Source organism: Schistocerca nitens, chromosome 12 (assembly GCF_023898315.1).
Source record: "Schistocerca nitens isolate TAMUIC-IGC-003100 chromosome 12, iqSchNite1.1, whole genome shotgun sequence".
NCBI classification, from domain to species: Eukaryota; Metazoa; Arthropoda; class Insecta; order Orthoptera; family Acrididae; genus Schistocerca; species Schistocerca nitens.
In genome coordinates, this window is record NC_064625.1 from 133,711,217 (window position 1) to 133,725,046 (window position 13,830).

Below are 13,830 nucleotides of genomic sequence, written 5' to 3' on the forward strand. Positions count from 1 at the left end.
CCTGTTGGAACAGCAAGTTCCCTTGCCGGTCTAGGAATGGTAGAACGATGGGTTCGATGACGGTTTGGATGTACCGTGCACTATTCAGTGTCCCCTCGACGATCACCAGTGGTGTACGGCCAGTGTAGGAGATCGCTCCCCACACCATGATGCCGGGTGTTGGCCCTGTGTGCCTCGGTCGTATGCAGGCCTGATTGTGGCGCTCACCTGCACGGCGCCAAATACGCATACGACCATCATTGGCACCAAGGCAGAAGCGACTCTCATCGCTGAAGACGACACGTCTCCATTCGTCCCTCCATTCACGCCTGTCGCGACATCACTGGAGGCGGGCTGCACGATGTTGGGGCGTGAGCGGAAGACGGCCTAACGGTGTGCGGGACCGTAGCCCAGCTTCATGGAGACGGTTGCGAATGGTCCTCGCCGATACCCCAGGAGCAACAGTGTCCCTAATTTGCTGGGAAGTGGCGGTGCGGTCCCCTACGGCACTGCGTAGGATCCTACGGTCTTGGCGTGCATCCGTGCGTCGCTGCGGTCCGGTCCCAGGTCGACGGGCACGTGCACCTTCCGCCGACCACTGGCGACAACATCGATGTACTGTGGAGACCTCACGCCGCACGTGTTGAGCAATTCGGCGGTACGTCCACCCGGCCTCCCGCATGCCCACTATACGCCCTCGCTCAAAGTCCGTCAACTGCACATACGGTTCACGTCCACGCTGTCACGGCATGCTACCAGTGTTAAAGACTGCGATGGGGCTCCGTATGCCACGGCAAACTGGCTGACACTGACGGCGGCGGTGCACAAATGCTGCGCAGCTAGCGCCATTCGACGGCCAACACCGCGGTTCCTGGTGTGTCCGCTGTGCCGTGCGTGTGATCGTTGCTTGTACAGCCCTCTCGCAGTGTCCGGAGCAAGTATGGTGGGTCTGACACACCGGTGTCAATGTGTTCTTTTTTCCATTTCCAGGAGTGTATTTCACTGTCTATTAAGGCTTATAACTTTATTTGTCCGACATTGTAAGCAGGAGCTCAAATACTTTTATGCTCGTTGCTGCAGTTCAATGTGGGACTGAATGTAGCACGAAGATATCGAAACTGTACTGTGTTCCCCGCCAGGTGTTCGTCATCGTCTTCTGCGGCTGAGTTCCGTTGTCTACCAGATCTCGAACTTTCGTTCTGTAAACAGTGTCCTTGATAAACCTCCTTGCACTGAAATGCTGCAGGGTCAGATTGGTGACCCAGGGAACCAGGTAATGGGATCTCCTCTTCCGATCCATCATTCAGGAAGAGTGGTAAGATCTCCACGATAGTGGGGTGATGCACCATCTAGTGTAACATGACATTGTGAGGCATTTGTTTAATTGCGTAGTTCGCCAACATGTGGAGATAGTTGTGTCCTATCACCGTAGACTCCATAAAGAAAAAGACCATGTTTATGTAAGCCCAGCCACACATTAACTTTTTGGTGTGTCTCGTTCGTACTTAATCACTTCTCCTGGAGTCTCACTTCCCCATATTCGACAGTTACGTGGTAAGTTAGACTATTCACTGAGCAGCACTGCATTGAGGTGGCCGTTGTTTACATCTATGGCAACGGCCTTAACACCGGTTCCCGTCAGATCACCGAAGTTAAGGGGCTCCGGAAAGGCTCAAAATCATGAAAAGTTCAATTTTTACTTTTTTGCGCTTTCTGAATCTGCAGACTATTACCTTTTAATAGATATATAATTTATTCAATTCCGAAGACTACAACTATTTTTAAATTTTTTTTTGAAATGTGTTCTACATGGGCGTGACCCACTGTGGCGCTGTTAAACTGCTGTCAAATGGTGTTATTATTAACGTCCGTGTTCATCAGGTACATTTTAGTGATGTGAGATAAAGTATGTGTTGTGGCTAACCTGTGATGGTTCAATATATATCGCTGGTGTGATTGTCGATTGTTTCATGTTTATTTACTCTGTCGTTATCTCGAAAATATTCGTAATTAATTCTGTTTCTTGAGTCTCTATTTTGTTGAAGTATAATAATGAGTAAAAGTAAAGTTATTAGAAATCCACTGAAGGCTTTTAAGAAAAGGAGAAATGTTGGAAAGCCAAAGGTATGTGTTATTACTGTAAACAATAAAGACGATAACCAAGTGAGTGAACCTAACCTCTCAAGTACACCTGCCCATAGCAGTCAAAGTGGGAAAGAAAATACTTGCTAACTGGTGAAGTGTACACTCATAAGCATAGTCTGCCTCATGCAATAATGGAGGTGATAAAACCTATTTTCAGAGACTTAGCAGCACCTGAACTGTTGAAAAAGTGTATTCACGGAAAAACTCAAAACCCCAATGACAGTGTAAATAGTGTTATATGGTCGAGAATCCCCAAGACTGTATTTGTTGGAATAGAAACACTTCACTTTGGTGTGTATGATGCTGTTGCGACTTTCAATGATGGCTACATTGTAAGGTGCAAGGTATTTAGAAATATGGGAATGAAGATAGGTTCTAACATGGTACGAGCGATGCTTGCTTTAGACAAGGAACGCCTTCGGGCTGCAGACAGGGCTGTAAAGAGTCTAGAAATACAAGCAAGAGTAAACAGGAGGAGGAACAAGAGGAAGCTGGAGGAGGAAATTGCAGAGGATGAAGATAATCCATCCTACGGACCTGGAATGCACTAGAAAGTTAATCCAATCTTTGTCGCTCGATTCCCAAAACTTTTATTTTCTCATACTAATTACATGTTTTCTAAGGATCCTCCAAACATATTTGTTTCAAACTTTCAGTAAATGTTACACAGTACCTTCTGCATAATTTAACACAGCCTTTTTCCAAAAAACTGTATATTTTTGAATATATAAATAAAAAATTGCAAAAAAAATGTTGTGAATTTTCATAACAGTTGGAAAAGAAAACAGCTTTAATAACTGAACTAAAATTTTGTAAAATCCCTGTGTTAAGTTGTAGCCCATATTCCAATAAATAATCTGTAAAAAGTTCAACTTCCTACCTCAAATACTTTGTGAGGAAAGATGTAATTTATAAGCGTTATTTTAACATTGCCAGTATAGGGCGTTCCGGAGCCCCTTAAGCGCTGTCGGGCGTGGCTGGCACTCCCGAGCGCTGCTGGCAAGCGGGGTGCACTCAGCCCTTGTGAGGCAAACTGAGGAGCTACTTGACTGAGAAGTAGCGGCTCCGGTCTCGTAAACTGACATACGGCCGGGAGAGCTGTATGCTGACCACATGCCCCTCCATATTCGCATCCAGTGACGCCTGTAGGCTAAGGACGACACGGCGGTCGGTCGGTACCGTTTGGCCTTCACGGCCTGTTCGTGCACAGTTTCATTTTAGTTTTTTGTTTATTTCTATGCAACATTTCAACAATGAAATCACATCGTTTGCGGCGATCCTCGGGCTTAATGTTATGCAAAAGTTGGATTCTGTATGCGCGCAACCGGAGAAGTTTGTGCGTAATGTTTGGCACCGTCGAAAGGAGGACGGCGAGTTCCCTGCTAACCCGTCTGGTGGATTTGCTTTGGCTTGTAGCGAATACTTCTCTCGTACTTTCCACGGTACTGGCTATGGCTGTCTCGTTCTCTGGAGTGTCGATTCTTCTTTATGCTTTCCAATTAATTGATCCAATTTTTTTTTTTTGGTTCAGTAAAAGCCGCTGGTATATTTTGTTGCTTTTTGAGTTCATCAGTGTTCATTGATAAATTCTTGACACTTTCTACAAAGCCATTTCTTAACTAAATGCATTGTGTATCCTTTCAGCACAAGAAAAAGTAATGTAGTAGTTAGCTTGACCAATCTCGACGACAACTGAAAATATGATGGGGCGCTTTGCCTCTAAAATTTCGTGTTATGTACATAGCTTCCCGATCCTTCAAGAAAAGGATGTAGTTCAAATGAATTTTATTATGACGGCCAGATATAATTTACATAATGTTTTCTGTAAATAATTATTTGCCTCAAAATTTATGCACCTAATAATTAATAATGAAGGTTGCAAACTGCCTGTCTTTGTATTGTTGTCGTTTGAATTATCAATAGAAAAATTAGGAAAAAGTAAAAATGAAAACAGAAATTTTGTTTACAAGAAAACTAAAGCGTACGAGGGGCGTTTGAATAGCCCATGCGAAGTCCGAGAGATGGCACCACCGGCGCCTATCGAGGTCATGTTTAGTTAGTAGCATCTTTGGAAAGAACGCACACCAAGTTTCAGCCATATTGGTCTATTTGTTTATGTTTGGTATTCGCGTGAATCAACGGAGTCGAGTGACTGTGGAAAAATGGAAGAAGAATTTCGTGTGAAGGGCAAAACGACTCAGGAGACTAAAATTGCTAAACATAACGGTGACTCTGCACTTTCGATTAGAACAATTTATAAGTGGTTTCACAATTTTCGGAGTGGTCATTTGGGCACAAGTGATGCTGAACGTTCTGGACGCCCTGTGGAGGTTACGACTCCAGAAATCATTGATAAATTCCATGATATGGTGATGGATGACAGAAGAGTTAACGTGCGTGAGATTGCTAGTGCTGTGGGCATCTCGAATGAACGGGTACATAACATTTTGTATAAACATTTGGACATGAGAAAGATATCCACAAGATGGATTGTGCAATTGATCACACTTGACCAAAAACGGAATCGTATGAAGTTTTGCAAAGATGGTTTGCAGCTGTTCAGGAATAATCCGCAGGACGTAAAGCGTCGTTTCGTCACTGTGGATGAAACATGGGTACATTACTACACTCCCGAGACCAAAGAACAATCTAAACAATGGGTTACCAAGGGTTGAATCTGCACCAAAACAGGCGAAGACCATTCCTTCGGCCAGAAACGGTATAGCGACTGTCTTTTGCGATTCGCAAGGGATAATCCTCATCCACTAAAACTATTACAAGTGAATATTATTCATCGTTATTGGACTGTTTCAAAACCCAGCTGCAAGAAAAACGCCAGCGATAGGACAGCAAAAACGTCCTTTTCCATCACGACAATGCACCAGCACGCACCTCAGCAGTTGTGGTAGCGAAATTAATGGAAATAGGATCCCAACTCGTTTCATAATTTCCCCCCCCCCCCCTATTCTCCAGACTTGTCTCCCTTGGACTACTATTTGTTCCCCAATTTTAAGAAATGACTGGCGGGACAAAGTTTATATTCAAACGAGGAGGTGATTGGAGCAACTAATAGCTATTTTGCAGACTTGGAGAATTCCTATTATTCGAAAGGTATCAAGAAATTAGAACAGCGTTGGACGAAGTGTATAAGTCTAAAAGGAGACTATGTCGAAAAATAAATAAAGGTTTAACCCAAACACGTAAGTAGTTTTTATTTTTGCACGGACTTTTCAAACGACCTTCGTAATAACATCACTCTCACTGTAAAGATACATAGAATACCATGTTTAGATGTGGAATATCTAATGTAGGTGTAAAAATTAAAAGTTAGGCCGAAGTTCGTCAGAGAAGCGAAACGGGAAACTTCCTATTGCACCCCCCCCCCTCCACCCCCCTCCCCAATTTAATGGTAAGATGACCCACTGCATAGCGCGTCAAATGTTCAACGCAGATCAAGCGTGAAAACAGGAAGATAGTGTACTTAACTGTGAAAAAATAAGCAAAATAGAAAGAGCGAACGGTCTCAGTCGACCATCCGCATCATCCAGCTAACTTGACTCAGACAAGCGTCGTGATTATGTGGTCTTGGTGTTGAACTGCGAAGGGGAAGCCCTTGTTCAATTGTGCCTCCTGCTCCACATTTTCTTTCCCACAAAATTATGACCTGTCAATCTGGTATTTCACGTATATGTTCTCTGTATTCAAATTTGTGTCTGTGTCGTGGTGGAACGTCCGTCTGTAACAGCGAGGAGTAAGACGTACGTGCCTCCTATTTGTTCTACACAAGTACCACGTGCTATGACTCTTGAGTTCCGTTTTGGAAGTTCTGATTCTTGAATTCCTTTTTTGTAACATAGTTCGCACCCATTTATTTGTTGCTTTCATTTCACTGAGGGGTATACGCAGCATCTCGCCTGCTCTTGCTAATCATCGCATTTAATGGCGACAGTAACACACTGAAGCGCCAAAGAAACTGGTATAGGCATGCGGGTTCAAGTAGAGAAATACACTACTGGCCATTAGAATTGCTACACCACGTAGATGACGTGCCACAGGCGCGATATTTAACCGACAGGAAAAAGATGCTGTGATATGCAAATGATTAGCTTTTCAGAGCATTCACACAAGGTTGGCGCCAGTGGCGACATCAACAACGTGCTGACATGAGGAAATTCTCCAATCGATTTCTGATACACAAACAGCAGTTGACCGGCGTTGCCTGGTGAAACGTTGTTGTGATGCCTCGTGTAAGGAGGAGAAATGCGTACCATGACGTTTCCGACTTTGATAAAGGTCGGATTGTAGCCTATCGCGATTGCAGTTTATCGTATAGCGACATTGCTGCTCGCGTTGGTCAAGATCCAATGACTGTTAGCACAATATGGAATGAGTGGGTTCAGGAGGGTAACACGGAATGCCGTGCTGAATGACAGCGGCCTCGCATCACTAGCAGTCGAGATGACAGGCATCTTATCCGCATGGCTGTAACGGATTGTGCAGCCACGTCTCGATTCGTGAGTCAGCAGATGGGGACGTTTGCAAGGCAACAACCATCTGCACGAACAGTTCGACGACATTTGCAGCAGCATGGACTATCAGCTCGGAGACCACGGCTGCAGTTACACTTGACGCTGTGGTGAATGCACATTGGAAGCGTGTATTCGTTATCGCCATACTGGCGTATCAACCGGCGTGATGGTATGTGGTGCCATTGGTTTCACGTCTCGGTCACCTCTTGTTCGCATTGTCGGCACTTTGAATAGTGGACGTTACTTTTCAGATGTGTTACGACCCGTGAAACCCTACATTTCAGCAGGATAATGTACGATCGCATGTTGCAGGTCCTATATGGGCCTTTCTGGATACAGAAAATGTTCGACTGCTGACCTGGCTAGATCTCTCACCAATTGGAAACGTCCGGTCATTGGTGGCCGAGCAACTGGCTCGTCACAATACACCAGTCACTACTCTTGATGAACAGTGGTATCGTGTTGAAGCTGCATGGGCAGCTGTACCTGTACACGCCGTCCAAGCTCTGTTTGACTCAATGCCCAGGCGTATCAAGGCCGTTATTACAGCCAGAGGTGGTTGTTCTGGGTACTGATCTCTCAGGATCTATGCACCCAAATTGCGTGAAAATGTAATCACATGCCAGTTCTAGTTTATTATATTTGTCCAATGAATACTCGTTGATCATCTGCATTTCTTCTTGGTGTAGCAATTTTAATGACCAGTAGTGTATTTAAACAGGCGGAAATTGGCACTGCGGTCAGCAAAGCCCGTATAAGACAAGTGTTTGCCGTACTTGTCAGATCGGTTACTGCTGCTACAATGGCAGGTTATCAAGATTTAAGTGAGTTTGAACGTGGTGTTGTGGTCGACGGACTAGCGATAAGACACAGCATCTCTGAGGTAGCGATGACGTGGAGATTTTCACGTACGACCATTTCACGAGTGTACCGTGAACATCAGAAATCGGGTAAAACATCAAATCTCCGACATCTCTGCAGCAGGAAAAAGATCCTGCACGAAGGGGACTAATGGCGACAGAAGAGAATCGTTGAAAGTGACGGCAGTGCAACCCTTCCGCATATTGGTATAGATATCAATGCTGGGCTATAAAGAAGTATCAGCGTGCGAACCATTCAACGAAACATTATCGATATGGGGTTTCGGAGCCAAAGCCCCAATCGTGTACTCTTTATGATTGCACGACACATAGCTTTACGCGTCGCCCGGGCCCGTCAACGCCAACATTGGAGTGTTGATGACTGGAAACATGTTGACTGGTCGAACGAGTCTCGTTTCAAATTGTATCGAGCGGATGGGCGTGTACGGGTATGGAGACAACCTCACGAATCTGACATGCAGGGACTGTTCAAGCTGGTGGGGGCTCTGTAGAGGTGTGGGGCGTGTGCAGTTGGAGTGATATCGGCCACCTGATACGTGTAAATACGACTCTGACGGGAGACACGCACATAAGCATCTTGTCTCACCACCAGCATCCATTGATGTGCATTGTGCGTTCCGACGGACTTTGCTATTCCAGCAGGACAATGCGACACTCCACATGTCCCGAATTGCTACAGAGTGACTCGAGGAACGCTATTGTGTGTTTAAACATTTCCGCCCGACACCAAACCCCCCAGACATGAGCATTATTGAGCGTATCTGGGATGCCTTGCAACCTGAGATCCCCTCCCCGTCATACTCTTACAGATTTATGGAGAGTCCTGCAGGATTCATGGTGTCAGTTGCCTCCGGCAGTGCTTCAGACATTAGTCGAGTCCATTCCACGTCTTGTTGGGGCACTTATGCTTTCCCGCGTGGGTCCTACACCATATTAGGGAGGTGTACCAGTTCTTTCGCTATTCAGTGTATAATCTTATCACATGGCTCATATTCTATAACGAATATATATCATGAACATTTCCTAGAATAGAGAAGGAGAACAGACACGTCAATGACCGGAAGGAGAGTTTAAATTTTCTGAAAAAAAAAAGGGCACGAGGTTGATTTGATCACGGATGTCGCACTTGGCAGTCCAATACCGTCCTGAGCTTGGATCGTTCACTCTTTTTTGTTTTGCTTCCTTTTTCACAGTTCGGTACACCTCCTTCCTGTTTCCACGTTTGGTCTGTGTTCATTTTTTGACACGCTATCCTCTGGGACATTTTACCGCTAGTGAGGGGGATGCGACGTGAAGTTTTCCTTGTATGAAGATTCATTGCAGTGAATACGCGCCAGAGCAAGGCTACATCTACACATACATGATTACTCTGCAATTCACATTTAAGTGCTTGGCAGAGGGTTCATCGAACCCTAATCATACTATCTCTCTACCATTCCACTCCCGAACGCGGGAAAAACGAACACCTAAACCTTTCTGTTCGAGTTCTGATTTCTCTTATTTTATTTTGATGATCATTCCTACCTATGTAGGTTGGGCTCAGCAAAATATTTTCACATTCGGATGAGAAATTTGGTGACTGAAAATTCATAAATACACTCCTGGAAATGGAAAAAAGAACACATTGACACCGGTGTGTCAGACCCACCATACTTGCTCCGGACACTGCGAGAGGGCTGTACAAGCAATGATCACACGCACGGCACAGCGGACACACCAGGAACCGCGGTGTTGGCCGTCGAATGGCGCTAGCTGCGCAGCATTTGTGCACCGCCGCCGTCAGTGTCAGCCAGTTTGCCGTGGCATACGGAGCTCCATCGCAGTCTTTAACACTGGTAGCATGCCGCGACAGCGTGGACGTGAACCGTATGTGCAGTTGACGGACTTTGAGCGAGGGCGTATAGTGGGCATGCGGGAGGCCGGGTGGACGTACCGCCGAATTGCTCAACACGTGGGGCGTGAGGTCTCCACAGTACATCGATGTTGTCGCCAGTGGTCGGCGGAAGGTGCACGTGCCCGTCGACCTGGGACCGGACCGCAGCGACGCACGGATGCACGCCAAGACCGTATGATCCTACGCAGTGCCGTAGGGGACCGCACCGCCACTTCCCAGAAAATTAGGGACACTGTTGCTCCTGGCGTATCGGCGAGGACCATTCGCAACCGTCTCCATGAAGCTGGGCTACGGTCCCGCACACCGTTAGGCCGTCTTCCGCTCACGCCCCAACATCGTGCAGCCCGCCTCCAGTGGTGTCGCGACAGGCGTGAATGGAGGGACGAATGGAGACGTGTCGTCTTCAGCGATGAGAGTCGCTTCTGCCTTGGTGCCAATGATGGTCGTATGCGTGTTTGGCGCCGTGCAGGTGAGCGCCACAATCAGGACTGCATACGACCGAGGCACACAGGGCCAACACCCGGCATCATGGTGTGGGGAGCGATCTCCTACACTGGCCGTACACCACTGGTGATCGTCGAGGGGACACTGAATAGTGCACGGTACATCCAAACCGTCATCGAACCCATCGTTCTACCATTCCTAGACCGGCAAGGGAACTTGCTGTTCCAACAGGACAATGCACGTCCGCATGTATCCCGTGCCACCCAACGTGCTCTAGAAGGTGTAAGTCAACTACCCTGCCCAGCAAGATCTCCGGATCTGTCCTCCATTGAGCATGTTTGGGACTGGATGAAGCGTCGTCTCACGCGGTCTGCACGTCCAGCACGAACGCTGGTCCAACTGAGGCGCCAGGTGGAAATGGCATGGCAAGCCGTTCCACAGGACTACATCCAGCATCTCTACGATCGTCTCCATGGGAGAATAGCAGCCTGCATTGCTGCGAAAGGTGGATATACACTGTACTAGTGCCGACATTGTGCATGCTCTGTTGCCTGTGTCTATGTGCCTGTGGTTCTGTCAGTGTGATCATGTGATGTATCTGACCCCAGGAATGTGTCAATAAAGTTTCCCCTTCCTGGGACAATGAATTCACGGTGTTCTTATTTCAATTTCCAGGAGTGTAGATCTCGCCGCGACGAAAAACGTCTTTGCTTTAATGACTTCCATCCCAATTCGCGTATCAAATCTGCCACACTCTCTGCCCTATTACGTGATAATACAAAACGAGCTGCCCTTTTTTGCACTCTTTCGATGTCCTCCGTCAATCCCACCTGGTAAGGATCCCACACCGCGCAGCAATATTCTAACAGAGGACGAACGAGTGTAGTGTAAGCTGTCTCTTTAGTGGACTTGTTGCATCTTCTAAGTGTCCTGCCAATGAAACGCAACCTTTGGCTCGCGTTCCCCACAGTATTATCTATGTGGTCTTTCCAACTGAAGTTGCTCGTAATTTTAACACCCGGGTACCTAGTTGAATTGACAGTCTTGAGAATTGTCCTATTTATCGAGTAATCGAATTCCAACGGATTTCTTTTGGAACTCATATGGATCACCTCACACTATTCGTTATTTAGCGTCAACTGCCACCTGCCACACCATACAGCAATCTTTTCTAAATCGCTTTGCAACTGACACTGGTCTTCGGATGACCTTACTAGACGGTAAATTACAGCATCATCTGCGAACAACCTAAGAGAACTGCTCAGATTGACACCCAGGTCATTTATATAGGTCAGGAACAGCAGAGGTCCCAGGACGCTTCCCTGGGGAACACCTGATATCACTTCAGTTTTACTCGATGATTTGCCCTCTATTACTACGAACTGCGACCTTCCTGACAGGAAATCACGAATCCAGTCGCACAACTGAGACGATACCCCATAGGCCCGCAGCTTGGTTAGAAGTCGCTTGTGAGGAACGGTGTCAAGAGCTTTCCGGAAATCTAGAAATACAGAATCAACTTCCCCTGTCGATAGCGGCCATTACTTCGTGCGAATAAAGAGCTAGCTGCGTTGCACAAGAACGATGTTTTCTGAAACCATGCTGATAACGTATCAATAGATCGTTATCTTCGAGTAAATCATTTCTCACATAGGAATTTTTAGCTTAGATTTATAATGAAATTTAGTGTTGTTTTACCTCGGAGTAGCAGACAATTTACTGGCGTCTTTGCGTCAACAGCTTACTGCTGGCGCCAGGGCAACTACGGCAGCATCCCAGACGGCGCAGTGCGCGCCGGTCACGACAAAGACGGCGGTCCCATCTTCGTGGGCCGCGCCTTCCACGAGGGCGACATGCTGCCCGCCAAGGTGGTGCCCAACAAGGGCGGCGCCTACGTCGCCTGGGGCGGCGGCGAGCACAGCAAGGAAGAGTACGAGGTGGGTGTGTGGGCGTGGCCGAAGCTGAGCCACTGCATACTGACACCGTGGCCGACAACCCCGAGTCTTCAGCTGGACTCACTACGCTAGCAAGGGGTCCCTCTAATGCGAGGTCGCAAGTTCCATCTTTAGTATGGCTCATTTCAAAGTGTTGCGTTGGTAGGTGTCATATGAGGGTCATTCAGTAACCAAAGAAAGAAACTGGTCTGGAGAAGAAAGCGTTTTTTTTCTACTTTTCAAAATAATCCCCTTGAACATTTACGCACTTAATCAAAATATCCACGGGTGTACTGCCGGTCTGCAGTGTCCAACGGGCACAATGTTTCGGCGATGATACATGTCGCCATCATCAGGTGAACTGACGGACTGAGCTCCTGTGAACGTGCCGGCACGGAGACCCGTACGCTATGGCTCCTCAGAGGGAACTGGGTTCGGTCGCGGCGGCGGCCGATTTAAATACCCTCCGCCCGCGGCGCGCTCCCTCCACCGTCCGCGCCCCGCGCCACGGTCGCGCGGTGCAACAGATTGCGACGGCGTCTGAAGTGACGTCGGAGTGATGGCTCTGTCCGCCGTGGTCGTCACAACTATACGTTTGCTCGATTTACTCTCGATTAACCCAATCGCTGTGGCTATAATCTTAGCAAGGCTTGGGAACCAGCGATTGGGTTAATCGAGAGTAAATCGAGCAAACGTATAATTGTGACGACCACGGCGGACAGAGCCATCACACCGACGTCATCTCAGACGGCGTCGCAATCTGTTCCACCGCGCGACCGTGGCGCGGGGCGCGGACGGTGGAGGGAGCGCGCCGCGGGCGGAGGGTATTTAAATCGGCCGCCGCCGCGACCGAACCCAGTTCCCTCTGAGGAGCCATAGCGTACGGGTCTCCGTGCCGGCACGTTCACAGGAGCTCAGTCCGTCAGTTCACCTGATGATGGCGACATGTATGATCGCCGAAATATTGTGCCCGTTGGACACTGTAGACCGGCAGTACACGCGTGGATATTTTGATTATCAAATACGCCGGGAGTAACTCAAGAATCACATTTACGCACTTGTTCCAACGGGCTACAAGCTTTTCTTTTCCGGCTGCAAGGAACTCTTTATATTGACGTTTGAACCAATTTCCGACATACTTTTTCCTTTCCTCGTTGTCTTCGAACCTCTTCCCACGTAATGCCTCCTTCAGTACACCAAACAAAATGGAAATCACTAGGTGCTAAATCAGGACTGTAAGGGGGATGGGGCAGCACTTCCCAGCCCATTTTGTCGATGGTTTTAAGGGTTAGTTGAGCAATATGAGGACGTGCGTTATCTTGCTGGAGTATCACACCTCTCTTCTGAGATCCACGACGTCTCTCTCCCATGGCTAGGTTCACCTTGTTTAAAAACAAATCCGAGTAGTACTGGCTGTTCACTGAGCGCTGCTCTTCGAGATAATCACAAAAAACTGGACCTTCAACATCCCAAAACACCGTCAACATTTCCTGCTGATGCTTGGCTTTTGAAGTTTTTCGTGACAGGTGAGTTGGTGTGCTGCCACTACATGCTTCGTCTTTTTTGATTCTAGCTCATCATAGTGTACCCAAGTTTCATTACAAGTTAAAATTTTGTTGAGGAAGTGCTCACCTACCCTTTCATAACGTTCCTTTAGCTCTGTGCACACTCTCAACCTTGTTTCCTGGTGTAGCCGAGTCAACTCCGTTGGGACCCACCTTGGACATGTTTTGCGATACTTCAGCTTGTTACAGATAATGTTATGAACTGTACCACTACTAACTTGAACATTATGAACAACAGTCGGCATAATTGTATACGAATGTGATAATGCACTGATGTTAGTTGATCTTCATATAACTCTGTTGCTACCTGTAATTCGCAGGGTTCCTCTCATATGCATTTCCTCCTCAAATCTCGATTGGTCGGAGTTGAAAAGAAAGGGGGATAAATTTTTTTAATGACATCTACAAATTCTCGAGCCGCTTCCTCAGTTTCCTTTGCATTGTTAACTTAACGCTATG

At 47.2% G+C, this 13,830-nt stretch overlaps 1 protein-coding gene across 2 annotated transcripts in view; it reads left to right on the forward strand.

Moving 5' to 3' along the window:
• The window catches only part of LOC126215100 (natterin-3-like), a 130,241-nt gene that overhangs the window by 70,833 nt on the left and 45,578 nt on the right, over window positions 1-13,830 (forward strand). For both annotated transcript variants that reach the window (XM_049941750.1, XM_049941749.1), the window contains one exon: window positions 11,613-11,809. In XM_049941750.1, coding sequence (XP_049797707.1) covers window positions 11,613-11,809 — 197 coding nt within the window. The remainder of the gene's footprint in view (window positions 1-11,612; window positions 11,810-13,830) is intronic.